The following is a 27055-nucleotide window of genomic DNA, read 5'->3' on the forward strand; positions in this document are numbered from 1 at the left end:
AATAAATAATGCTTCATTGAAGAAATAAAAATTGCAATTTGATGTAGGTAGGTATATTAGTAATTTAAAATAGATTATTCAAGTTGTGACTGACTACCACCTGGCTATAAAACTTCTAAATGATTTTACTATTCTAACTGTAACTAGCTGCTACACTCACGTTGTGACCTGAACTGGAAGATTGTAGTAAACTAGTAATACTTACTTATAATAAACGGTGGTGACCTTTCTATTTTGTTGAACATGTAGCTACGTTAGTTAACGTATCTCACTGTCAGAAGAAATGCCACAGTTAAAACATTCTAAGCGTACTCATCATATGTTATGTTATAATAGTAACACTTAGAATGTTTTAAAACGAGCATTTTTTCTGACATTGAGTATACGTTAGATTATTAAATAATACCTCAATAGTAGCTTTGTTGGCCGCTAGATATTTTAATTTCAATAAGTAGAATCTGTATTGAATATGAATATTAAGGAATTAATTAGTTTTTATTTTATCACAAAATTTTAATTAAATAACTTATACTTTATAAAACAAATAATTTTAGTTTCAGCAAATAATTAGGTATGTAATTTGTATTCTGATTAAGAAAGTTCTATACACATTTTGGCGTGAAACCATTATTTGATTGGCGTGAAACTATCTAATTTTTTTAAAACTCCTCTTAAATATTCATTGGTGGAAAAAAATATTTATAAAGGAAAGCGGTTTTCCAGATAAAAATGGTTAAAGTTACATTTGAATTTCAAGCATTGCGCTTATACCTTTTTCTGTATTGATTTGAAATTTGGACATGTTATAGGTATTCATATTTTACCTGTCCTGGTTACCTTCATTTTTCGAAAATCATGTTAATTTTCTCAATTTCCATTGTTCACATCCAGGTAATAGAATACGAAAAAGTACCGTGTGTAAGTATAAGTGTGAAAATGAATGAAAATTGTGAAAATTAACAGGATTTTCGAAAAATAACCAGGACAGGTAAAATATGAACACCTATATATTCAAATTTCAAATCGATAGAGTAAAGTGTAATCGCAGTGCTTGAAATTCAATTGTAACTTTAAGCATTCTTATCTGGAAAACCGCTTTTCTTTATATATATTTTTTCCACCAATTAACATTTAAGAAGAGTCTTAAAACAAGTGAAAACAAACAATTGACTGTGTTAATTGTTGAAATACCATGTATTGACAGTGTTGATAACCCAATCGTTTTTTTTTTACGTCATGTAAATAAAAAAAGATATCTACTCTTAGATAGCCACACAGTTAATATTCCCATATAATATATACTAAAAATTTGCACCTAATTTGCGCCCTTGCGGGTAAACAGTGATGTTTACGAAAAAATATGTTTACGATATAGTGATGTTTACTTTAAACTTTTGTTCTATCTCTAATGGTTTACAAGATGGGTGCTAAGGACCCAAGACCCAATTGACCTATGTTGCTAAATTACAAACTCAACCTTACTGTTTACGTCGTAAGCACGCTGAAAAATTTCAACTTGATATCTCTTTTCCTTTTTGAGTTATATAATAACCCATTTAGACTAAATAAAATAATAGAAATAAAATTTGGATTTAATTCAATCAATTGTTATTATTAGGCGAGTCCGTTTCGAAATCTTACACCTAAATATAATACAGTTCAGATCACCAACAACAATCTACGAAGTATTTCTAGGATATCGAAATTTTTTTTCTCCAATTTCTAAGATCAATTTTGAATTATATAAATACGGATTTCGACTACCATATAGTCATCATCGGTATGAATTAGTAATTGCAATTAGGAGAAGGTGTCCTAAAATGACCCCCCTAAGAAAAAAATGTAGGTAATTTATAGTAAAACTAGTCAAGATATGTATAATATCCAAATAATTTTGGTTTCTTTATTCAGGTGTTTCAATATTGGCATGCCAATTTCTTTTAATTTGTTCAAATTTTTAGAACTATTCAATATTTCTTAAAAGGGATCGTTTTACTGACCTTGTAAGAATAGGTGGGTAAAATGATCCAATTACATTTTTTGCAAAACAGTTCACATAAAATATATATTATTCTTTTACATTGCATCAACGATTAGTATGAAAACAAAAATCACTGGTAAAATCATCTAAATCAATTATTTTACCTGTTATAATTTTACACACAAAATACGGATCATTTTAACGTATATAAAGGGGATCATTTTACCCGTAAAGACATATTTGAAAAACGTCATCAAAACTGACCTTAAAAATTATACGCGTACGAAAATGAGTTATAATATTATTAATAGCCAACAGAAGCCAAGAGTAAAACAACATGCCGGCGAAAACTAATGCAAAAAAAGGAAACTTTACGTTGAAATTTGTCTTACCATAGATCATAAGCAGTAAAATTAATATTTTTGCTAGGAAACACAAAATATAAACGCCATAAGTCTTTGTTGAACGATTAATTTGTTCACGTGGAAGCCATCTATCGATAAATATACTAAATGGCTTTAATGGTTCACTTAAAACAACGAGGGATCATTTTACCCTGAGGGATCATAATATAGCACTTTCCCCTGCTCTAAAAATAGTGTATGTAACTCGCCTGCCGACCGTCATCAAAGTAGGAAAGTCAAATAAAATAAATTCGAAAAACATTGGATAACATTTTTTTTATTGAAGCCCAACAATGAATATTAAAAACTGATTCAGAGATTGATTGTCGATTTTGAGAAGTAGTAGTTTAGAATCTAAAATTTATAATAAATCAAGTTAGCTTGTGAAATTAGTTTTAGATTGTTAGTTATTCTAATATTTATCGTAATCATAGAAATTAGTGAATATTTAAATTGAAAAACTTTAAGCTTTTAAAGATCATTTAATCGATTCTATTTGATTAAAAATGGTTGATATAGCAGATCTGAAGAAACTATCAATAAAAATTATTTTTAAGGGGTCTGAAAAATTTGTTCCCTGTCATATTTTCTTTTTAACTTTTTGATTTATTGTACTCGAAATTATATAGTGTATTCGAAATTATATAGATATAGGATATTATATAATGTATAATCTCCACTTTACTCATCCTTAAATTTACAGACTTTAATATTTTTCTTTGTCAAAAGTATTAATTATATTTTTTTTACTTGTTATTCTTTAAAGGTAGGTAGTAGCCTACATGCCTGGAAAAAGCCGTGCTTTGCGAAATCATATATTAATAATTGTAATTAGAACTTATTGTAGAATAAAGAGCTCTACCATGATTTGAAAAATGATGTAAATTTAAAAAAAATCTCAATTAAGTTTATTAAATTTTTTACAAAATTATTCCCATGTTAAATAAAATATAGTATTCTAATGAATGCTTTTTGAGGCTCTTTACTGTTCAAACTTTTTTCTATTTGCCTATTTCATATATTAAAAGGTCTGCTATTATTTTTTCTTCAAGCCCGTTATTTGTTTCTGGTATCGAGATAAGTAACTTTTAAAGATATTTTTTTATCTTTGAGCTTCTTCTGGTAGTCACAACATATAATCCTAAATTTTTGTCGTAATTTTAACCTTTCAACAAATCGTGTTATAGAACGCTTACCTGTATTTTGTATTTAAAATAAATATTACGTAAATTGCATAGATTAGCATAGGATGTTTTTAGTAAATTGCATAGGATGTTTTGAGAAAAAAAATAAAAATATATGAGCTAATAGATGATGGATGTATTGAATACTGAGAAATTCTAAATTAGCTATATTTTGTCCATATTCAAAACGGTTTAGAAATAATAATTTACGAATTAAATAACCATAAACTGTTAATAATTTTCTTCAGCTTGTAGATATTCAAAAAAAATTTCAAATTTATAAAACGGAGCAATACAAACGTTTTATTTTAAATTTCTTATCAATTTTTTATTATACCATGTATATATGAAATATATCAAGGTATACTAAGTTTAGTCCCAAATTTGTAATGCTCAAAAATATTGATGCAACGTACAAATTTTTGGTAAATGTGTGTTCATATAATCACCTAATTAATCCATTTTCGGCAATCCTTCTGTCTGACAACAAAACAAAAAAAGATATCATGTTGAAATTGAAGATATCAAGTTGATTTCGTAAATGAGCAACATAATTCAATTGGGTCTTGGGTACCCATCTAGTAAACTGTTAGAGATAGAACAATAGTTTAAATGTAAAGAGTGTTCCTAATAAAAAAATAAACAACCGTTGTTTGAAACATATTTTCATAATCATCACTGTTTTAGCGAGGATGCAAATTGTGTGCAAATTTTATAGTATGTATTAATATGGGAAAATCAGTTATGTGTGTGGCTATCTAAGAGTGGATATCTTTCTTTACTTACGTGACGTAAAAAAAAAAAAAACAAACGATTGCGGCATCAACACTGTCTATACATGGTATTTCAACAATTATCTCAGTCAATTGTTTGTTTTGACTTATTTATTTTTTGAATTAGGTATTTTCAGTATCTGCTAACAAAAGCGGATGATATTTTAAACTATACAGCATAAAACAAAATTCATGAAAAACTCATTTAAATTATTTCAATAAAATTAACAGTTTATTGTTTGATTCGGTTCACTATTTGATTTATTTTAGCTTACATATCGTGAATTTTATTTTTCAGATTGAGTCGTTAGAGCTAACAATAAAGCGTTTAGTTGAAAACTTTTGGCAGTAACCTTAAGAAATCTAATTTCAGTCGAGCTTATGAGTTTTTAATTTTTTCGTTTCAAGATAATTGTCAGAAGCAATCAGTAAGCCAAGAATCATTCTCTAGTTAAAAACACTATTCACATATTCACAATGACATTGGCACCATAAAAATTAAAATTTTGTGAAAAACTTTATTGTTTTGAGAAGAATATCAAAGCAGAATATGGCTACGCCTAGCGATATTTATCTTTTAAATGGTTAATTATGGCTGAAAGAAAGATACATAAATAATTCAAACAACTGCATTTCATTTGCGCTATCGCTATAATATTATAAAATGATTAATGATTATTATCGATTTTATTGTTTTGATTTTAGAATAATAACTAGTTTCAACTAGTTGTAGCGTAATTGTTAAAACTTCGTGATTGAATTTGTTTTGATCAGTTTTTCATTTTCTAAAATAATGTTTCTATTTTTTTTCAGAATCAAAATGATTAACATCGCTGGTGTAGTTTCAATAGTATTATTTTATATTCTCATATTAGCTGTGGGTATATGGGCTGGACGCAAAAAAGAGGCCGGCAATGATTCCGAGGAAGAAGTTATGCTCGCTGGACGAAGCATTGGATTATTTGTTGGAATATTTACAATGACTGGTAATCATTCATATTTCCATTAATTGAATTTATTTTAAAAGATTAACAAATATTTGAGTACAAAACTGGCTTTTATGTTATAAATTGAAAATCAAAATTAAGTTTTTTGGTTTGTACAATTTGTTTTGTACGTAAAAACGCAAATCAAAACTTTATTGAAATTTTATGAAAGATAATGGTGGAAGTGCAGCATGCATTTAACACTGACTTAAATTTTATAACATGTATATATGTAATATATATCAAAGTATACCAAGTTTAGTCCCAAATTTGTAACGCTTAAAAATATTGATGCTTCTAACCAAATATTGTTATAATATTGTCATAAAATCACCTAATTAGTCCATTTTCGGTTGTCTGTATGTCTGTCTGTTTGCCCGACCGACAACACGATAACTCAAATTTTGCGTGCTAAGGGCGTAAAAAATGAGGTCGAGTTTGTAAATGAGCAACATAGGTCAATGTCTTGGGTTCGTAGCATCCATTTTGTAAACCGTTAGAAATAGAACAAAAGTTTAAACGTAAAAAATATCCCTTATTAAAAAAATATTTTTTATTTAAAAACAAAAACAACTATTGTTTGAAACATTTTTTCGTAAGCATCACTGTTTACCTGCGAGTGCGCAAATTAGGAGCAAAATGTATGGTATGAATTATATGGGAATATCAGTTATGTATATGTGACATGTATGTATGTGCAATGTGACAGTGTAATCAACACGATGTTATACATGTATTTCAGCAGTTAACTCAGTCAATTGAGTCAATTGTTTCTTTTCACTTGTTAAGAACATCTTTATTAATTTCTTTTCTCTTCAATATCGAAAATAAATCTTTACTTAATTTCACTAACAAACACAGTAATCATAAATTGAATGAAACAGTAAATCGAAAGCGGCAACAATAATAACATGCATTCGTAAGCGCAGGTAGATTGCGGCTTACAAAACAGGCGAGAGGCGAGGTTGAGATAACTCAAGTAGCCTGTTTGTGATAGAGTGGTTATTTAACTACATCAAAAAACAATTTTTAATGCGAAACAAAAGAGTTGAATTTTCTGACTTTTGACCAGAAATTTGAAATAAATACTCCACTGTGCATCGCTCTGAAGTAATTAGAGAATATTGATTTTTTCAATATTCATTAAATACCCATTTACCTATTAAACAATTTTAACACTGCTAAATTCATTTATGCTATTTCCGTTTAATGTATGTACGGAAATTCTACCATCGAGCCTGAATATGTTGGTAACAAACATAGAATAAATAACCAATAAACAGTAACAGTACAGGAGAAACATTCGATACAGAAACTATTACATAACGTAATAAATGATTTAAAAAAGTACTTTGTATGCTTGATAGTCGACACCAAAGATATGGTTGAGATAGATATAGAGTTTAGTCAATGACCTGTTTTATATTTTATATTCTGACTAACCGTAGCCCACTCGATTCGCTTTTCATAAGCTAATAAGGTTGTTGAATATTGATGTCATAAATTTATGGCATCCATATATATATATATATACAACGTGTTCTGTTATTGACTGCAGAAACCTGAGGCATAATTTGGGAGATACGGGTATGACAAAAATTGATAACTTTGTTCATTCACTGACTATCATTCGATAACCAGTGGCCAATGATAATCAGTAGATATTAGTAAGTTTCATTTAATAATATTCCACTAAGGAAGGGATTTTTAAAAAGTATAAATTATTATTTTTATACCATGCATATATGAAATATACATAGTATATTAAGTTTAGTCCCAAGTTTGTAACGCTTAAAAATAATGATGCTAGGAAAAAAATTTTGTCATAGCTGTTCATAAAATCACCTAATTAGTCCATTTCCGGTTGTCCGTCCGTCCGTCTGTGGACACGATAACTCAAAAACGAAAAAAGATATCGAGCTGAAATTTTTACAGCGTACTCAGGGCGTAAAAAGTGAGGTCAAGTTCGTAAATGAGCATCATAGGTAAATTGGGTCTTGGGTTCGTAGGACCCATCTTGTAAACCGTTAGAGATAGAACAAAAGTTTAAACGTAAAAAATGTTTCTTATAAAAAAATAAAAAACTTTTGTTTGAAACATTTTTTTGTAAACACCACTGTTTAACCACGAGGGCGTTAATTAGGTGCAAATTTTATAGTATATATTAATATAGGAATATCAGTTGTGTGTGTGTCTATTTAAAAGTGAATATCTTTTGTTATTTACGTGACGTCAAAAAACAAACGATTGCGCATCAACACTGTCTATACATTTTTGTATGTGTTATGTGATAAAGAAATCAACACTGACTATGCATGGTATTTCAACAATTAACTCAGTCAATAGTTTTTTTTCACTTGTTGGATTATATTATTTTGAAAAACATTAGATTCTTGTACGTAAACAAACAAACAATGCGACAATGGGTATGGTTTATTAAATGAAACTTACTAATATCTACTGATTATCATTGGCTACTGGTTATCGAATGATAGTCAGTGAATGAACAAATGTATCAATTGATGAGCTTATTTTCGGAAGCTAGGTTTCTGCAGTCAATAAAAGAACGTTGTAAATATACAGCGAGAGAGAAATGATGACCGAGACTTTGTCGGCGTATAATAAGAATCTATGAATACCAAACGAAGATATTATCAGAGGTACGATCCAATATACATGAAGTGTCACCTATGAATACAAAATGAAAAGAAATAAAACTATTATATCATTAATATGTCATGACCTATTCAAATTTTCGTCCCCTATTTCATCTCCATCAAGTTTTATTTGCACGACAAAAATACTTTATGTTCTTTCCCAAAGTTCCATCTATTTCTATGCCGGAGTTCATAAAAATTGGTTAAGCGGTTCAGACGCGAAAACGTAACAGACAGGCAGACATGCAGAGTTACTTTCGCATTTATAATATTAAGTTAGGATTGCACGTTTTATCGATTTTTAACCTTGTAAATAATTAAATTTTATAAATTATCTATTTATAACTAAAGTTGATTATTATTACCTTACGTGATAATTAATAAATTAGGTACTTTAATTACTTCTAAAACTTGTATCGACGAATTTTATAGAATTTTCCTTTTTTATTTTAGCTAACAATTTTTTTTTTATTGTGTTTTACCTGGGCGATTTTTTAAAAAGTTTTCACCCTTATATATTGAAAACGGATTAAACAATCATAAAACGTTAAAATATGTATAGTCTCATTTTTGATGGGAATGAAAATACAGAATTTTTATGGGAACGTTTGACCATGGTCGAACTGGGATCAACAATTTTTAAATGGAACTATGCACTTTTTGTAACAGATTCTTCTTCTTTAAAGTAAAGAAAGCAACAAGATTGAAAAATTTTTTCTTAGACTTCTACTTTTGGCACACGAGATCAGGTATTTTCTGGCAAAAAAGTTTTCATCAAAAAAATTTTTAAACAACAAATTCTCAAAACAGTAATTTTTTTAGATTTTTTTTATGAAAAAAATGTTTTTTTCTTAAATGGAGGTATATGCAAAAAAAAAGATTTTATTTTTTACTGCAAAGATTAAGAATCAACTAAAAAAAAAAATACTCTTTGATCATGAAGTCGCCCCCTTATAAACGAGATGTGTCGTGGGACACCCGGTAGGAACTATGTTTCGCTTTTTTTTAAAAGATATTTTTCTGAAAATTTAATTTACTAATTTTATAATTCAAATACTTGTTTTATTCTTTCAATTTAATTTTAGCTACTATTACTTTTTACTGTATCAATTATTTGGAATATTAGTTTAAAAAACATCTACTTTCTGATTTAGTAGTCAACCCAATATGTGCGTACCTACATTTGGTTTGATCAGGATACTTAATACTAAGCCTTTGTACATATACAAAATATAGGTATACAACTGCAAATTTATTAGTTCTTTTTTTTGCTTATATTTTCAATAAAACGGAAAAGAATTGTTTTTTTTGGTACAAAAAAAGTATCATAAATTATTGTTTAAGGAAGTTCCCTCGGCAATAATAGAAAAAATAAATTAGTAGATAAGGATCCGAATTTTTAGTATGTTATAGTTCACGAAATATATTATTATATAAAACAAAAATTTGGGTACCTTGTCGATCAATTAAGAGAGTAATTCTTAATTAAAAATACACTAAATAACATAACCATCCTCATAACAGACTATGTCATTTAGTGTATTTTTAATTAATTAATTCCTCTCTTAATTGATCGATAAGATACCCAAATTTTTGTTTTATACAATAATACATTTCGTTAACTATAATATACTAAAAATTCAGAGCATTATCTACTAATTTATTTTTTTCTATTACTGGCGAGTCACCCTTCTTAAACACACGTTATTTTTGAAAAAAAAAATATTGGAATATTTTTAATGTATGATCTAAAATGTGTCACTTTCAGTCAACTTGTATACATTAATACATGCAACTCTGTTACTAAACATTGAAATTTTTTTAATTTATCGATTATCAAGGGGACAGTAATTGTTATTATCTACTCGACATTTTATTATATTTTATCTAAATGTGGGCTCATGAATATACCTACTACTGAAGTTAATAAAAATACTTTACTTTTTAAAAATTACAAATTCAACAAGAACTGCTCCAAAAGAATTTTTTACGCAGGTTTACGCAATCTCTGTAAAATATGCAGAACGTAAAAGAAGATTATTTCTGGAAAAGAAGATTAAAATCGCTATTCAGATTGTATTTGTATATGTAAATAAAATAATAACTATCAATGAACAGCCCAAACTTCTGGATCTTCTTTCTGGACCGTGAAATGTTTGATATGATTTTTTTTGAAACTGTACGTGAGCACTAAGGAAAGATTTTTGGAAATTTAACACCTTAAGAGGTAAAATTGGGGATGAAAGCTATAATGCGATTAACTCATGAACTCCTAAGCGATTTTTCAAATTCTTTCAGCTATAAAAAAAACTACATTATCTGATAGTAACAAAGTTCCGTCTCAAAAAATTAATAGCCATGAAATTGTGGATAAAGGAGAGAATAGGTGAGAACAAGGAAAGTGAAGGCTATAATGAGAGGGTCTAATTGCTTTATAAGGGATTGATCAAAAGAATGAAGAGAATGTTCCTTCATTTCCATAATTTAAAGTCAAAAAGCTTTTAGAAACAAAAACATTTCATGCATATAGTTTTCTGAGACGTGTTTAAGCTTCCCGTGCTTTTCTAATTTAACTTTATTTCCCATCACAACAATATAAAAAATTATTCGATTTTCATTTTCCATATAAAAACATTCTAGTACAGAAAATAGTACAGATTTTTCAGAACTATACAACAGAATTCAAAACTATATCTAGAAATAAGATTTTCATTCGAGTCGATAGAATACATTAAAAAGAACATTTCGTTGGAAAAGTGCCAATGCAATGGGATTTATTACGTATTATTAACATTTATGAGGTGATTTAAAGAATATAAATTGTTTTACATTAACTGTTATACCTAATTTGTAAGTACATTACTTTCGGGTGTAAGATAAAGGTGTAAGGCTTTGAATGGTCAACAATTATTCATCTCTAATATAGCACATTTTCTGAACTTTGAGATGTATAGTTCAACCTTTTCTTTTTATTTTTGTTCGGTATTCTTTAAAGCATATCCAGCAAAAAAGTAGCTCTGTTTTTGTTTCGTTCAAACTTTATCTACCTTTAAAAGAAATCGATAGGTAAAAGTAGATTATCATTAAAAATAAAATTATCTACAAAATTTTCCCCGAAAATTACCAAATTTTATAAATAAAAGAATTGCTAAAACAGTTCTCTCTCTAAATATTCCTGTTTTTCAATAAAAAAGTGCTAAAGTTTTAGATTTTTCGAAAATTTTATCACTTACGTTTCGTTTTTTTGATTCGACATATTTATATATATAGTAAAATTTGTATGTTAATAACAATGTTTTATTTATAATACAGTAACCTTGTCGTTTGAAAGTATGGGGTAGTGTGCATCAAATCCGGTAGTTCTGATTTTTTGTAGACTTGTACCAATGAATAATCCAAGTTTGTGACCTCGAACACCGAACGCAGCCTTGAAAAATCGAAAAATCCGTGAAAATTTCGGAATATGGTGGTTATAACCTTAAAGGACTAGTTATTTGATAAAATCTTTTCAGAACGTTTTAAATGTAATTCTCGAAAACTATTGCTTTATCTCGAAAAGTATTGGGTCTACAGAGTCCATTTTCGGCGCAAATTTAGTCTACTTTAAAAAAAGTTCTATCAAAAACTTGTCCTTTAGGGTTATAATAGCCAAATTCCGAAATTTTCAATTGAAAACTTAAGTAACACAAACTTGTATTATTAATTGGAATAACATTATAAACAAGTCTGCAAAAAATCAAAACTACCGGATTTAATGCCTACTGTAATGTATAAAGTTACTGTATTATTATATTTGAGTAATATTCTGTTGTCATATTTTCACTAAATATAGGTTAAAATGGTCACAGTACTGTAACAGAGAAATTAAATTTTCACATCTCGTTATCCTCGTTATATGCAAGGTTAATTATGATTATGTTTATTTCGAGTTTCAGTTGGATGAAATAATTTTTGCCTATATTAATTGTTTGAGATGAGTGTATACTTGTTTTAGAATCTAGAATTGTTCTATCCTCAAAACTTAACTTTAAAATTCCAAACAAAATAATTTTATATGCTAGTATAGTTGTTATAAAATACATTTCCCCCTTCTAAATATATTAGTTTTCATTGTATAGTATTTTACATTAAAGTATATTAGGCATCCACTTCAGGAAATGAAGACATTTTACAATCAATTGAATTTTACGCGTATTTTATTACCTACACTTCTGTAGACAATCAATTACAAATATTCCATTATATACAACAATAGAATATGGACAATAATAAAACTATATACATTGTTCATTTGATTGTCATGCATGAGTCGATAGATGGTTTCTTTTGTTTAACAAATCATAAACTAGTATCCGTTTTATTTATTATTATCATTAGTTCGTTTTAATCAATGATTTATTTATAAATTTTCATCCAAATTGTTACCTCTCGAACCAAATCTGAAGCCAAATTCTGAATAGGTATGGTTTATAGAAATCAAACTTAATATATATATCCGATCAAATATTCCTTTTAGTTTGATGTCTGAAACCAGCTCGCAGATTAAATTTTTTCTCTGAAATCTAAATTTTCTTGTTATAAAAACCTCTTGGTTTAAATAAATTTGAAACGAAAGAAGATGCTTTCATTCAACTTCAAAGGTTTAAGCCGGCAATACATTTACTTCTTCTAGTACCATGATTTTATATAGGATCATTTTGATTGAAACTGGGATGCAGAGTTATTGGTATTTTTTGCCTGTTCTTATCCCGAACACCCTACTAAATTCTTATACCTACCTGTGAAATAAGCTAGTAATAAATAATAATTTCTAATTAAAAATATAAACCTAACCATAAATTTTCTTTGAAACATTTTACAAACGCACCCCTGTGGCTATATATTACGCTAGAGAAAATTTATGCCTATTAAACAAAAATAATTAATAAATTTATACATAAATTTTTAGTACAATAGTTTCAAAAAGTACCTACTATAACCCTAAAACCAAAAAGAGGGGTAGTTATTGAAATAAATACCATGCTACTCGAAATAAAGTAATATAATATTTATTCAATAATTATGTCTCAACTCAAAGTCAACAAAAATTCATCCTTATTTAAAAAGAGGGGTGTTATAAGTTTGACCGCTATGTGTTTCTGCCTGTTTTTCTTTGGCATCGTAGCTTCTATCCGCAGAAAGACTGATTTTAATTTTTTTGTTTTGTTTGAAAGTTAATTTAGGAGGAGTGTTCTTAACTAGGTTTCAAGTGCAAATTTAGCGAAATATGTCCAGGGTAGACATATTCGATCTGTAATAACGTTCAAAGCAATATGAGGCTATGACCAATGCTTTGCAGGTTTATTATTTTAGGTTTATTTAATTCAGTTTTCTGCCAATCCGTTGAACATAGAAATAAGATTAAATTTCATGATCTTGCAGGACATGATCATAAATAAATTTGGAGGTGATTATGCATTATTATTATTTAACCAAAAAACTGGCAGAAATTTTATTTAATTCATCCATTACCTTACACTGCTACGAAAGCCATATTTAATAGAATGACACCGAGTGGAGCTCGGTAGATAAAGTTGTAGTCGCAGAATTGAGTGTACCTACCATTCAGCAAGAAATGGTTGCTTGATTCTCTTAGGTTTGTACAGGAGTACGCCTCTACCTGAACCTTTTTTTTCCTAGGGTGAATACATTCGTATCACTCTAACAAATTTCAAGGGTGGCCAAACTCTACAACTTTTTCCAAGGAATCCCAAATTTTATATTCGGATCGATGGTAGGACAAATTTGTCTTACAAGAAAAGTGCCAAAACACTTGTTTATGGTTTAATGAAATGCTGGTTTACAGTATTGAATATAGGGTTATCCACCATAAGTATTGTGGGTATCGTCAACCAGTAAGGTTTGACGCACATACTGCATTGACTCGTCCGCCATAACTATTGCTAATGAGTGAAATTCATAAAAAATTTCTAACCGTGTACAAGTTGCTATGAACGTTATTAGAAGATCGAAAATGTCTATGCTTGACAAGTTCTGCTACCAGATTGAAAGGAGAGGATTTTCGTATTCATTACAAACAATTCTTAAAATTTCACTGCTCGGCATACTATTGATATAGGGAAAATAATTATAATGCCGAATCTTGTAGATTGTGTAACTCCGTACTCGTTGGTATCTAATTTTGATGAACACCCCATATACAAAAGATAAATATCTTTTACAATATACAATTTTTAATCAATGTAATTGAAAAAAAAAATCAATTTGATTGTGTCAATCATTTTTAAAACGTTAAAATATCTGGGAAAATTAAATTATTGAACGGAAAATCAACATCTACCAATTTAATACCTGTCTAATACAAATAGTAGATAATAACAGCCTTTAATGAAAAATGTCGATTATATTAATTGTTCATTGATTCATAGTGACCGTAGTAACCGCAAGCGGGTGGTGCAATGGTATAAAGAATAAAGCTATTCTAAGCAAAATTATGCCTGAAATTTTTACTCTTTTCACTACTTTGTATCATCTAAATGTAATTCAAAAATACGATAAAAAAAATATAAATTTCAATGGCGAAGGTCACGCGAAGACATATGTTAGGATATTTTTGAGAAATTATTTTAAAATATTGTTTCAAAAAATTAAGAAAGTACGATTTATTTACATGTTTGAAAATGAGATTTCTTGATGCCAACCAACCTTGAAAACCAAGATTAATTTTAATGTCTGCGTAAGAAGTAGGAATACGCAATAAATATTTTTCGCTTGAAGCATTTTTATCGATAAAAGTTATTTTTCGAGTTTCAAGGATATGCCAACTTAAAAAAGACACCTTGAATACAGGGTATATGTATTATATAAATAGTTTCACTTAAATACATAAATTCCAATGGCGTTTTTTTCGGTGTTTTAATCCCTATTATTATTATAATTGTGAAAGTAAGTTTGTTTGTTTGTTTGTTACGCTTTCACGCTAAAACTAATGAATATATTTGAATAAAACTTAACAATAATATAGCTCATTTATCAAAATAACACATGAGCTATAATTTATGAAGATATATTAATAAAAAGTTAAAAAATTTAATTTAATTTGACATTACCATAAATTACAGATTTCTGTAAAAATAGTTAATATAAAACATAGAATGGCCATCTTTTCTGATATTCTCAATGAATTATGACTATTTTACATTTTAAAAAAATAGAAAACCGTACATATATATTACCTGTGTAAAACAATCCCTACCATTACTTTGAGTGTTAGATAGAAAGGGGATCAGTGAGCGCAAGAGAGGTGGAGGCTATTAATTTATCAATCTTTACTTTTAAATCCAGTGGAGCGGGTGGGTATCATGCTAGTTTATTCATAAATTATAAAGAATTTTTCCATACAATTCCAGTTTTCGGAATAACCCTGATTTTATTTAGTTCAAATTATCGAGATTACTTTATATCATATTTTAAGGACTTGCCGCCCCACTTTTTTGACTCGCTCCCCCTTCTTTCGGACCTTGCATATAATTATAAAGACAGTTTTTTTTTTATGAATACATATTTATTATACATAGGTAAATTCAAGGTTATTCGATATAGATTCAATAAAATTTCATTGTAAATTTGACCTTTTGACGTACGTTTTATAGGTATACATACACACATACACAAATACACGCTTTCACAATGTGTATCAAAGTACGAGTATTCGATATCAAAGAATAAAATATATGTTTAGTTTTGTTTTGTTTATAAATAAATACTACACCCTTTATCATAAGTGTTTGATATTGTAACATGTATATATAAATCCCTTAACACATCTTCTAAGTATTCTGTAGCATTTAAATGACGACAATATATGTTTTTGGTATAAATAGTAGTAGTATAGTCTCTAAATTGCGTGAATTTTAAAGGTAATAAAAACAAGTTGAAAATTCTCGAAGAAGGTCGTAAAAATGTATTAAATAAACGTGAACCAATCAGCAATTTATCTTGAAAGAGATACAGTTTTGGGGAAAAAAAGTTTCTTATAGATATTTGCTTTTAATATATAGGGGAGGATGTAGCACCATTAATAAAATTTTGTATTTATGAGTTTTTAAAGTCATGTCAAAATGGTTATTAGATTCAAGGCACATTAAATTGTGTATTTGAAACTTATTAACTTCAAAATTTAACGTTATGTGTAAAATTAGAATATGATATAACAATCTATTCACCTATCACCAATTTTATTTTTAGTTTATTTGAAAACAAAACATTGACCACCAATTTTCAACCTACATTCTGATAAAATACAGATAAAATGCTGTCTAGGAAGTTAGTAATAATTCCGAGAAATTTCCATAATAATTCAAGGCTACATTGGACTCTAGGAACTACATCTTACTCTACGATAATTTGCATTTAATATTTACGGTTTTGAATTAAGAATTTCGAATTATGCTCGAATTTTAAATACAAATCAAACAAGTTGTTTCTGAGATACGAATTTTTTTAGAGAGTTTAATGGCATCATAGATAATAAAATATAAATACCTACCAAAAGACGAGTTAGAATGCAATTTACAACGACTCGAGACAATTTTAGGGTCTACAAAGGAGCAGACATTCAAACAAGTAGTTTTTTTAGTATACATAGTGTCCCTTAAAGGTATTTACAACGCTTTACCACATATAGCTTAGCTCAAAAATAAGTCGATTTGGCTAAAAATATCCTACTGAAAGTTGCTCCGTTGTAAGCTAAACATCTTAAATCGGTGCAGGTGCATTAACGGAGATTATTAGAAAATGTGTATTTACATGCGTATTTTAATAATAAAGTTTGGATTGAGTAACGGATTGTACTTAAAAACTTACGAAAAATCTTAAAATAAAAAAAAATCATAAAAAAGTGCCGACATAAACAAATATTGTTGTTTAAGTCTGAATCAAATGTATATAATTTTTCGAAATTTAATTTTTGTGTCATTCTTGTTGCTACCAAAGAATAAAATTGCAAATTTTGAGTAAACCATTAGAATAATCGATGTTTATGAAGAGCATATTTTTGTAGTAAACAGTTAACTTAATCTTAATTCCATACTTCACTTATAAATCCTTTAACACCATGGGCGTAAATAATTGGGGGATTTTAGCTACCCAAAGCTCTACATTTTACGCCTATGAATTGGTATTAATTATAAAGTTGATATGAGTTGTTTTGTATGAAAAACAATGTCACCACACAAATTTTATCAAAATCGCGCTATCTATTCTAAAGTGATGGAAGATAAACGATTTCAAGAGCGCAAAAATGGAGTAACTTTTACTAGGACATGTTTAGCTAAATCGACTTATTTTGGGCTAAGCTTTATGTGGTAGAGCGTTTTAAAGACCTTTTAGTGACACCTTGTATATTAGCAATATACATACATATAAATTTTTAGATAAAATTCGTGCAGTTTACTTGCTACCATAGTATAAGAAAAACAATTATATAGTATATCCAATTACACAGATGCTGTCATATTATATCTTCTAAAGTTTCAAAATATTTTATAATACGAATTCCCTACATCACTGACCTATAGACCTACAAAAGTAAACTTAAAATGATATAATTATCTACAATTGTCAGGTTCATAGTTATTAGTTATTTATTTAGTTTAGTTACATTATCTTTTTTATATCATATCGGTTCTATATTAAAAAGTGCTTCTCATGGGAAGATGCAATTGTTTAAAATTTAAAAATAAATATCTATATATTGTCTTAAAGTTTACAATCATACTTTGTAACTTCCCATCATATCCGGTGTAGAAAATAACCCCATTCTCTTCGCTTCTCAAGGTAAAACATTGGGAAGATTTTTATTCCTTTGGAATTTTATAAATTGTAAAAAGCAAATAATTGTATTCGTTCTTACCTACGCTTTCACCATTTTATTTGATAATTAATTTGAAATAAATACTACCTATCAATTTGTAAAAAACATTAATAATCATGAAATTAGAATTAAGTTTTCCAGAATTTTTTTTCCATTGCTAAAAATATGCCCACTGAAAATGTTGAAGTTGAAAGTGTCGCATTACAGATACATCAAAGTTGAGTCTTCTCATTTTAACATAAGAAGAAAGCAAATATTCATCAATTTTAAGCTGGCACCAGTTTCCAGGTTTTAATGAGCAATTAAATTTGCGGAGCCCGTATCTTAAGCAGTTCAGCTCTCACAATATCGCCTTTCCTCTGTGTTGTTGGACTATCTAATTACTTTGTATGGACAAGTTTTTATCTGTCAAAAAATAATTCTAGAAAATGGATCTTGCGGTTTCATTACAATAACTTTTGTGGGTATTTATCATGAATAGGGTAATCAAATAGAATCCATAAAACATGCTTTGAGGAATTTATCTCCAGCAACCTGGAAATCGTTTTAATGCCTTCATTTGGTCCTAAATGCGTGAGATTCGAGTTTGCCCAATCCTAAGAGGTGTGGATAACCTTTCGGGAGCAAAATAAATGTGAAATTTGAAGGAAGTTTGTAGTTTTTTACACATTACAAAAAAACTATGCATCAAATAAAAGATCTAGCTGAAGAAATTGTGCACATTTTTTTCGACTTTCTATTTCCAAAATTGATCGAGATATGGCAATTTTCAAATGGTGCTTTTTTTGCTTATTCCATCAAATGAAAAATGATCAATCTTGTTAACCGTGAGATATAGAACAAAAGTTTAAATATAAAAGTTATTCCTTATATAAAAATAAACAACTTTTGCTTGAAATATTTTTTCTTAAACATCACTGTTGACCCATGTAAGCACAAATTAGGACTAAACTTTGGTGTCATTCATTATTCAGTTAAATAAAAAAGTTATCCTTATAATATTTATATAATGTTAAAATATTTGTAATCTAGATTTCTTATATTTTTTTTTATATAATCGAAAAGATATAGAATTGAAATTTAGCTAAAATACCACTAATATAATTTTTAAATGAAAGGTAACCAAATAATATTATGCAACATTGAAGCGTTTCTATAAAGTCTTGAAGATTTTTGGAGAAATATTCCTATTTGTAAATTTCTTATATTCAGTTACTTTCTGAAATCAACTTTTTGTTTTTAAAACGTATACTTTCTGACACCGATGAAAGCCAGTTTTCAAAAAATATTATGAAAATTTGTTAGTAATTTATGAATATTCAATAGCTACTTGGGTTGGTGGTGGTTACATTAATGGCACGGCTGAAGCTATATATACTCAAGGGCTTGTATGGTGTCAAGCGCCCTTTGGTTATGCACTCAGTCTTGTATTTGGTAATTATTTATAATAACTGTAATTGATTGTAAGATATAATTAAATTAATTTGTATTATTCCGTATAGGTGGTATTTTTTTCGCCAATAAAATGCGTCAACAAGGTTATATAACAATGTTGGATCCTTTACAAGATTCATTTGGAGAACGAATGGGGGGTCTGCTATTTTTACCAGCTTTATGCGGTGAAGTGTTTTGGGCTGCTGGTATTTTAGCTGCTCTAGGTAAGTCAGTCAGATTTTTTATTTCGCTATTTCTTCTATTTGATGAAATGTATTGAAAAATTTAATAGACATCCAAAAATTCAGCATCCAATGTAATAATCTACTGTATTAGAACGCATAAATTTTATGGCAGGGAACTAACCACTGCTTTCTATACTATATGCCTCGAAGTAAACAACATTTCCCTCATGCAGTTTCGTCAGTATTTCATCCTGACAGTATCCGTACAATGTTTCATGCTATTCATTACACAGGTCTGCAAAAAAAAAATTTTTTTGTCAGCTGCATGGGATATTTTTACTAAATTATAATTTTTATAATGCGCTGATTTCAGAAGTGATGGCCATTTTTTTCTATCACGTAAGATTTTTTTGCAAATTCAAACACAAAAAATTGGTAAAAGCACTCGTTTATTAAAAATTATACGGTAGCCTGTAAGCATAGTGACATCCCATCTTCCTTGGTGCCGTCTCTTGATATCGCGGACATCCTGGTGAAACCGCCCCCCCTGTTCTTCACTGTAAGCTCCCAGGTTTTCAGGAAAATATTCTATGTGGGAGTGTAAAAAATGGACTTTCAGGCTTATTTTGCAGCCTTGAGCTTCGTATGCTGCTAGTTGAACAATGGTTTTGTAGTCAGAATCCTTATTATTTTCCAAAAACTTTCGTACTACATTCTTGAACGATACCCAGGCTTCTATTTCCTTCTTAATCATACTTTTCACAGAGAGGGAGTCAGTTAAAGGCCTTCTTATGTCAGGGCCAGTGAAAACTCCCTCTTTCAACTTTGCTTCTGACAGCTTCGAGAATTTTGTACATAGATATTTAAAACAGTCTCCATCATTTTGCAGTGATTTCACAAATTGTTTCATCAACCCCAATTTGATATGGAGAGGTGGCAACAAAATTTTTTCTGGTGGCACCAAAGTAGTATTGATAACATTTTTCTTCCCAGGTTTTAAAGTTTCTCGGGGCGGCTAATCACTTTTATTTGTTCAAAAATGTTAACATTTGTTAACATTTTTATGAGAAAGTAACACCCTACCAACTTTAAAAAAACTGAAAATTAGTTTTTCGAAATATTCAGGTTTCTGTTTTTGCATACTTTAATTTTTAAGAAGTCAAATACTTATTTTATTGAATTAAGAAGGTTTAAAATTTTAAAAAAAAATGCACAATTTACGCCCAGTAAGCGAAACGACCCCCTTAAGCGCTTAGTACTTAGTCAATTGGTTCTAACCTGGGAATTGGTGAGGATTATCATTAACTTAAAGTCATTTTAAGATTATTGATGCGATTCTTTTATATTTTAAACACTTAGAGGAAATCGAAGGTTTTCTACAAATATTGTCAGGCACTTACAAAAAAGTTCATTAGGACTTCAAGTCATGCTAGGGCATTATAATAGGGCTCCAAGTCATACAAGACTCCAATGGATTTCTCGTAAGACTCCCCAGAAGATTAAAAGATCTAATAGTCGTATATTTGTATTTAGATGAATATCATTTTTATAGGTGCCACATTAAGTGTTATCATCGACATGGATCATCGTACCAGTGTTATATTCAGTTCATGTATTGCCGTATTTTACACATTATTTGGAGGACTGTATAGTGTCGCTTACACAGATGTTATTCAATTATTTTGTATATTCATTGGTCTTTGGATGTGTATTCCATTTGCATGGGCTAATGAGCATGTGGCATCATTAGGATCAATGGATGTCGATTGGATTGGCGAAGTAGATCCAAAAGAATTCTGGTTTTACATTGATTATGGTTTACTATTAATATTTGGTGGTATACCATGGCAAGTATACTTCCAGCGTGTTCTATCATCGAAAACAGCTGGACGTGCTCAATTATTATCGTATGTAGCGGCAGCTGGATGTATATTAATGGCCATACCCCCGGTGATGATTGGTGCTATTGCAAAAGCAACTGCATGGAACGAAACGGATTACAAAGGACCATATCCATTAACCGTAGATCAAACTAGTATGATATTACCAATGGTTTTACAATATTTAACACCAGATTTTGTATCATTCTTTGGTTTGGGTGCTGTATCTGCAGCGGTCATGTCATCAGCTGATTCTAGTGTATTATCGGCTAGCTCAATGTTTGCGCGAAACGTTTATCGTTTAATATTCCGACAGAAAGCTTCAGAAATGGAAATTATTTGGGTGATGCGAGTATCAATTTTAGTTGTTGGTGTATTAGCAACGATTATGGCACTAACAATTCCATCTATATATGGTTTATGGTATGTATACATAAACTTATTTTCAATAAATACATAACTAATACATTAAAAAAATACATTACTTATATCTTTTGGGTACAAACTTTATTAGGAATGAATTTTATTTTTTAACTAGCAGATACCCACCCGCTTTGCTGAGCCATTTCAACATTAAAAACAAAGATTACTTCATTATAACCCTAACTTGTCCTCTCTTTTATTCACAATATTTACTTGTCCTCCCTTTTATTCACTAATTTTTTGAAAATAAATTTAGTCTGTGAGACTCTCTGATAATGTAACTTTCTATGACTGAAATAATTTTTAAAATAGGTTTAATAGTTTATTTATAAATGACGAATTTTCGTACAAATTATCATCCTCTTTTCACCACCAAAACGATATAGTTTCTTACAAACCTTCATCCCCTATTTGACCTCCTTAAAAATGAATCATCATAAAAAAGTGATACAGTAAACTTTTGTCTCAAACCATGAGCGCATATATAAATGCGACCTTTGGCTCAAAATTTAGTTAAATTTTTCCAGATTCTATGTCGCATGCTACAAGTTGCACCGATCCATCCGTTCATCCGTCCATCCGTTGTGTTAAAGGCACAACTCCACATGTTGCCTCAGTGGAATTGTGCCTTTAGATAAATTGGAAATCATTTAAAAAATATAGTACGCTTACTGTACTGGTAAAATTTCTTGAAGTTCAATATTTCCAATTTTATTTTTGCCTTGGCGTAGTAGGTACAGTCCGTGCAAGTAGACAGAGATCGCGATGTTAATAGAGTATACGCTGTGATACAAAAAGAGCATGCGATAAGATTGTGATAAAAATGTGTCATTTATTACACTAAATGACAAGATTGTAACGTTATATAAATGGAAAATTAAACAGAAATTTATTCTTTTGATGACCTACTTGTGTCAAGATTTAATGAATAAATAAAATAAGGCACATGATATTTGAAAGAAAAAGATTATGGTTTTGGGCAATTTTTCAAAAATTATACGATTTACACATATAAAATTTTATAAATGACTATAAATTATCCCTTGCTAATCTAAATATTTTCTTCTTGCAGGTCAATGTGCTCCGATTTAGTATACGTTATTTTATTCCCACAATTGTTAATGGTTGTACATTTTAAGCATCATTGTAACACATATGGAAGTTTAGCTGCCTACATTGTAGCATTTTTGGTACGAGTATCTGGTGGAGAACCAATTATGGGTTTACCAGCATTAATCCATTATCCTGGATGGGATGAGGAAAATGAACGACAACTATTCCCATTCCGGACGATGGCCATGTTAATGTCACTGATAACTTTAGTTGGAGTTTCATGGTGGACGAAGTAAGTACATAATTCCTTTTTATGCATCAAAATGGAAATAACGATTAGTTTTGAAGTGTTTTTGAAGTTTAATAGTTGATAATTTATTCTCCCTTAATTTATTCTCCCCTAACCGGTTTGCTTTGATCACGGATAGGGTAAAACAACGTTTAACGTTTTTTAGTCGCGCGGAATTGCTTTCATAAAAAATGAACATGAAATTCTATGCAACGGTAACTTCTTAAAATAAAAACAAAAAACAGGCTTAATGCAAATTGTACTGCGTTTCATGAAATTTAAAGATTAATTATAAAATCTTTCTTTTGTAGTGGCTTTTTTTAAGGAGTTTAAGTTTCTGGTGCCTTTTTAAAATTTTCAAAATTGTTTAACTCTTTTAAAACATTTTTTAATCTTTCTACATTGAAGCTTTCATTATTAGTATTTAAAATGCACTAAATGTTTTCGAAAAAAACAAAGGTGTGTTCGACCCTCTAAGAAAAAATATTAGGAAAGTGAATTACTAACCATAGGGTTTTAGGGTAGGTACGTAAAATTGATCTATCAATATTTTAGGTAAAAATACGATGTTGAACACATCAATAGTTTTTTATAATATTTGTAAATAATATAAAAGCAGTCCAGTGTATTGAGATTTAAAAATAGGAATACAATTTTTTTTAATGGCTACCTACTTATTTGAAATGAATCATATGAATAATTGGGTAAATGTCATAACTCATTGACCCTGAAATTCCATGGTGAATAAGTCTATTGTGTAATTAAAAAATAGGTCATCTGAAAATCGATTTGATATTTTATGCTACATATTTTCATTTAGTTAATATTATATAAAAAAATAATTTTTCAAGGATTAATTATTGTGAAAATAGTGAAAAAGAAATAATAAAAGCTTTGAAAGTTATATTACTCAAATGGGGAGTGGTGATGTTTTGGCCTCTAATAACTTTGTACTTTTTTAATTTCATTGTAATTTAGAAAAAGAGTTACTTTTTGTAAAAAAGTAATTATACTTTGGACAACACTGTGCTTTGCTTTAGTTAAGCCAATAAGTTGAAAATGGTGAGTAATAAAGATAATTCTCTTAAAAATAAGGATGAAAATCTCATTAGATTCGAAAATATGTGTAGAAAAATGTCCCAGAAGTGTTTATTAGCACATAAATGAGCATATAAAAGATAAATTTCCAACGGTCATAAATTCTTTAAAGTGTTCAGAATACACTATTATTTTTTTAAATTTTTAAATAAATATTTAATACCTTTAATTGAAATATTATTTAGTGTGACGTTCTCGCAGTTCCGTAAGTGGGAGTTTTTTATAGGAAATTTTCTCCACTTTAAGGGTCTTTTTTTAAACTTCTTTACTAGTTTATATTATTAGTTTATATTATTAGTTTATATTATTATTATTAGTTTCTTAAATATTAATAGCTTTTTTCATCTTTAATGACTTTTGCAATTTATATGTGCTAATAAACGCTTCTATCACGTTTTTCTAGACATCATTCCGAATCCAATGAGTAATGACACATATTTTTAAGAGTATTATCTCTATTTTTCACCATTTTCAACTTGTTGACTACTACTTTAAAGTTGATATACAAACAAAATTCGAAAATCTAATGCCACTTGAAAATGTTTGCGGAATTCAATTTTTATTTTTTCAATGCGTTTTCCAATACCTTATTATATTTTCAATTTTCTCGAATTCAGATGAGCCTTGTAATTTCAAAGTTTTTTTTTCGATATATTTACTGGGTTTTATCTGCCCCTCTCAAAAAGTAGATATTGAGAATTATAAAAACTATTATATCCCGTACTTTCGTGCAAATCTTTTTTGTATCGCTGTGAAAATGATTTTAATGTGATTCAATTTAAAAAAATCTTTTTGTTTTTTCTATAAAAAAATGAATAAAAATCCAATGTTTTTGATAATTTGGAACTTGCCTTATTACTTTTAAGTTTGAATTATTTACTTGTATCACTTAACTTATCCACTTTTTAACGAATAATAAGTTTGAAAGTTAAGTTTGACTTAATGTTTATTTGGCCTTAAAATATTACATTTTTAAAGAATTTTACTGTCAATATTATAACCAAAGAGTCTATAACATTTAAAGATAAACAGACGAATTCTACAAATCACAAACAAATAAATTTTTCAGATGGGTGTTCGAAACTGGCCGCTTAGCACCTGGTTACGATTGGTTCCGTTGCGTAGTTAATATACCAGATGATGTAGAGCGTGTCGATGATCCAAGTGAAGTTGGCGAACAAATGTCTGTAATGGCTGCTGGTCCCATGGGAAAATTATATGGAGCAGCAACTATGGTTGGTAAAGATGAAATGAATGGACGTATAAATCCAGCTTTAGAGCCTGACGACGATATGGATCCGCATGAAATCGAACGTTTAAAATCATTAGGACAAATAAACGTTAAAGCTGCAGCGGCCGGAGCTGGTGGAGGTAATAATAGTCGTAATACTTCAATAAATAGAAAACAACAATCTAGTAGTAGTGGTGGGGGTAGTAGTCATGATACATATCCTGGTAGTAATCGAACAGGACCACAAGGACAAACAACATTATAAATATATAAAATGTAATATGTAAAATTATTAACATTTTTAGTTATTGATTTTTATGAATTGTTATTTGTTTGATTGATTGGTTTTAATTATATTGTCAGTGTCACGTAATTATAGTGTCAAACTTACAAGAAAGAAAATAAAAGCTCATTTAAATTTATTAATTTTTAAATAGTTAAAGTAGGGAAAATCGGAAAATGGTTTACGCATGTTTAATATTTCGTTAAGGGTTTATTATACCAGAAGCACAAACACTGAGATATTCAATTGTAAAATTTCTTGCATGTATATTTATAGACAAGCGCTCAGGATTTAGTAAAGAAATATTTTATTTCTATAAATAATTAATAATAATAAAATCTACTAAGAGTACACATTGACGACAACGTTCATAGCTTAAAGACTTGAAGATAATTTAAAGCGTGCTACAACTAAACAAAATAAGAAGAATTTGGTCATGTTAATGCCAATTTATTAAATTTCTAATATCAAATAAAGTGTACAAAAAATTGCACTGTATAAAAACTAGTATTTGTAACAACACTTGGTTATGAGATGCGAGATGTCGAAAAATAAATGAAATTTGTTTATTTAAAATGTTCATATGTCACAATAAGTGATTTGACGTGACTTTTCACAGAACTTCTTTTAGTAATTACTTTTAATCAATGTAATCTATCGTGGACGTTAAACAAAGATTAAAAATAATTACGAAAATATTTTCCTGGTGGCTTTCTCGAAAACAAAATATTTTTTGACGTGTACATTATTTGTTTTTAAATTTTCTCCGCATCTATGCTATAACGTATATCTTTTATAAAGATTAAAACAGAAACTTTTTCTTTAAACTTAATAATTTAAAACTTGATATAAAGAAAAAGGAATATTTGCACCGATCTCCCCTACTTATGCAAGAAACATATATAAAGGTTGTTTTTCCATAATTTATTCTATTAAGATGGATGATTGAGACAAAGTAAAAACTAGGACAACCTCTAGAAATTTATAGTATGTTACGCTAAAGAAAATTGGGTGATATTTTATTGTATACTGTGCCAGATAATGGTCATGTTAATCCAAATTGTTTTTCATTTCAAATTCAGTATTAGTTTTGTAGCGCTAATTACAATAAGTCTTTAAATATATACGTATTTATTCTTGATGTATATAATAGGATTTTGTTCTAGCTTTGAAAAATTGATTTATACGTCATCTTTACATCTCATTTACACCAAAAAAGTATTATTAAAAGAAAAAAAAACACAATTTGCATTATGTATTTTACACTTTCAAAAACCGTTTCAAATTTACTTCGAGAACGCTCAGCACTATCATGGTGTC

General features: G+C 28.8%; 1 protein-coding gene across 1 annotated transcript in view; it reads left to right on the top strand.

Moving 5' to 3' along the window:
• The window catches only part of LOC123305108 (high-affinity choline transporter 1), a 28114-nt gene extending 2392 nt beyond the window's left edge, over nucleotides 1-25722 (top strand). Inside the window, exons 2-7 of the mRNA XM_044886724.1 lie at nucleotides 5156-5328; nucleotides 19186-19293; nucleotides 19362-19517; nucleotides 21031-21781; nucleotides 22854-23126; nucleotides 25291-25722. Of these exons, the coding sequence (XP_044742659.1) occupies nucleotides 5163-5328; nucleotides 19186-19293; nucleotides 19362-19517; nucleotides 21031-21781; nucleotides 22854-23126; nucleotides 25291-25717 (1881 nt within the window). The 5' untranslated portion in view covers nucleotides 5156-5162 and the 3' untranslated portion in view covers nucleotides 25718-25722. The remainder of the gene's footprint in view (nucleotides 1-5155; nucleotides 5329-19185; nucleotides 19294-19361; nucleotides 19518-21030; nucleotides 21782-22853; nucleotides 23127-25290) is intronic.
• The last annotated feature ends 1333 nt before the right edge of the window (nucleotides 25723-27055 follow it).

This window comes from Chrysoperla carnea, chromosome 1, assembly GCF_905475395.1.
Source record: "Chrysoperla carnea chromosome 1, inChrCarn1.1, whole genome shotgun sequence".
In the NCBI taxonomy this organism is placed as follows: domain Eukaryota; kingdom Metazoa; phylum Arthropoda; class Insecta; order Neuroptera; family Chrysopidae; genus Chrysoperla; species Chrysoperla carnea.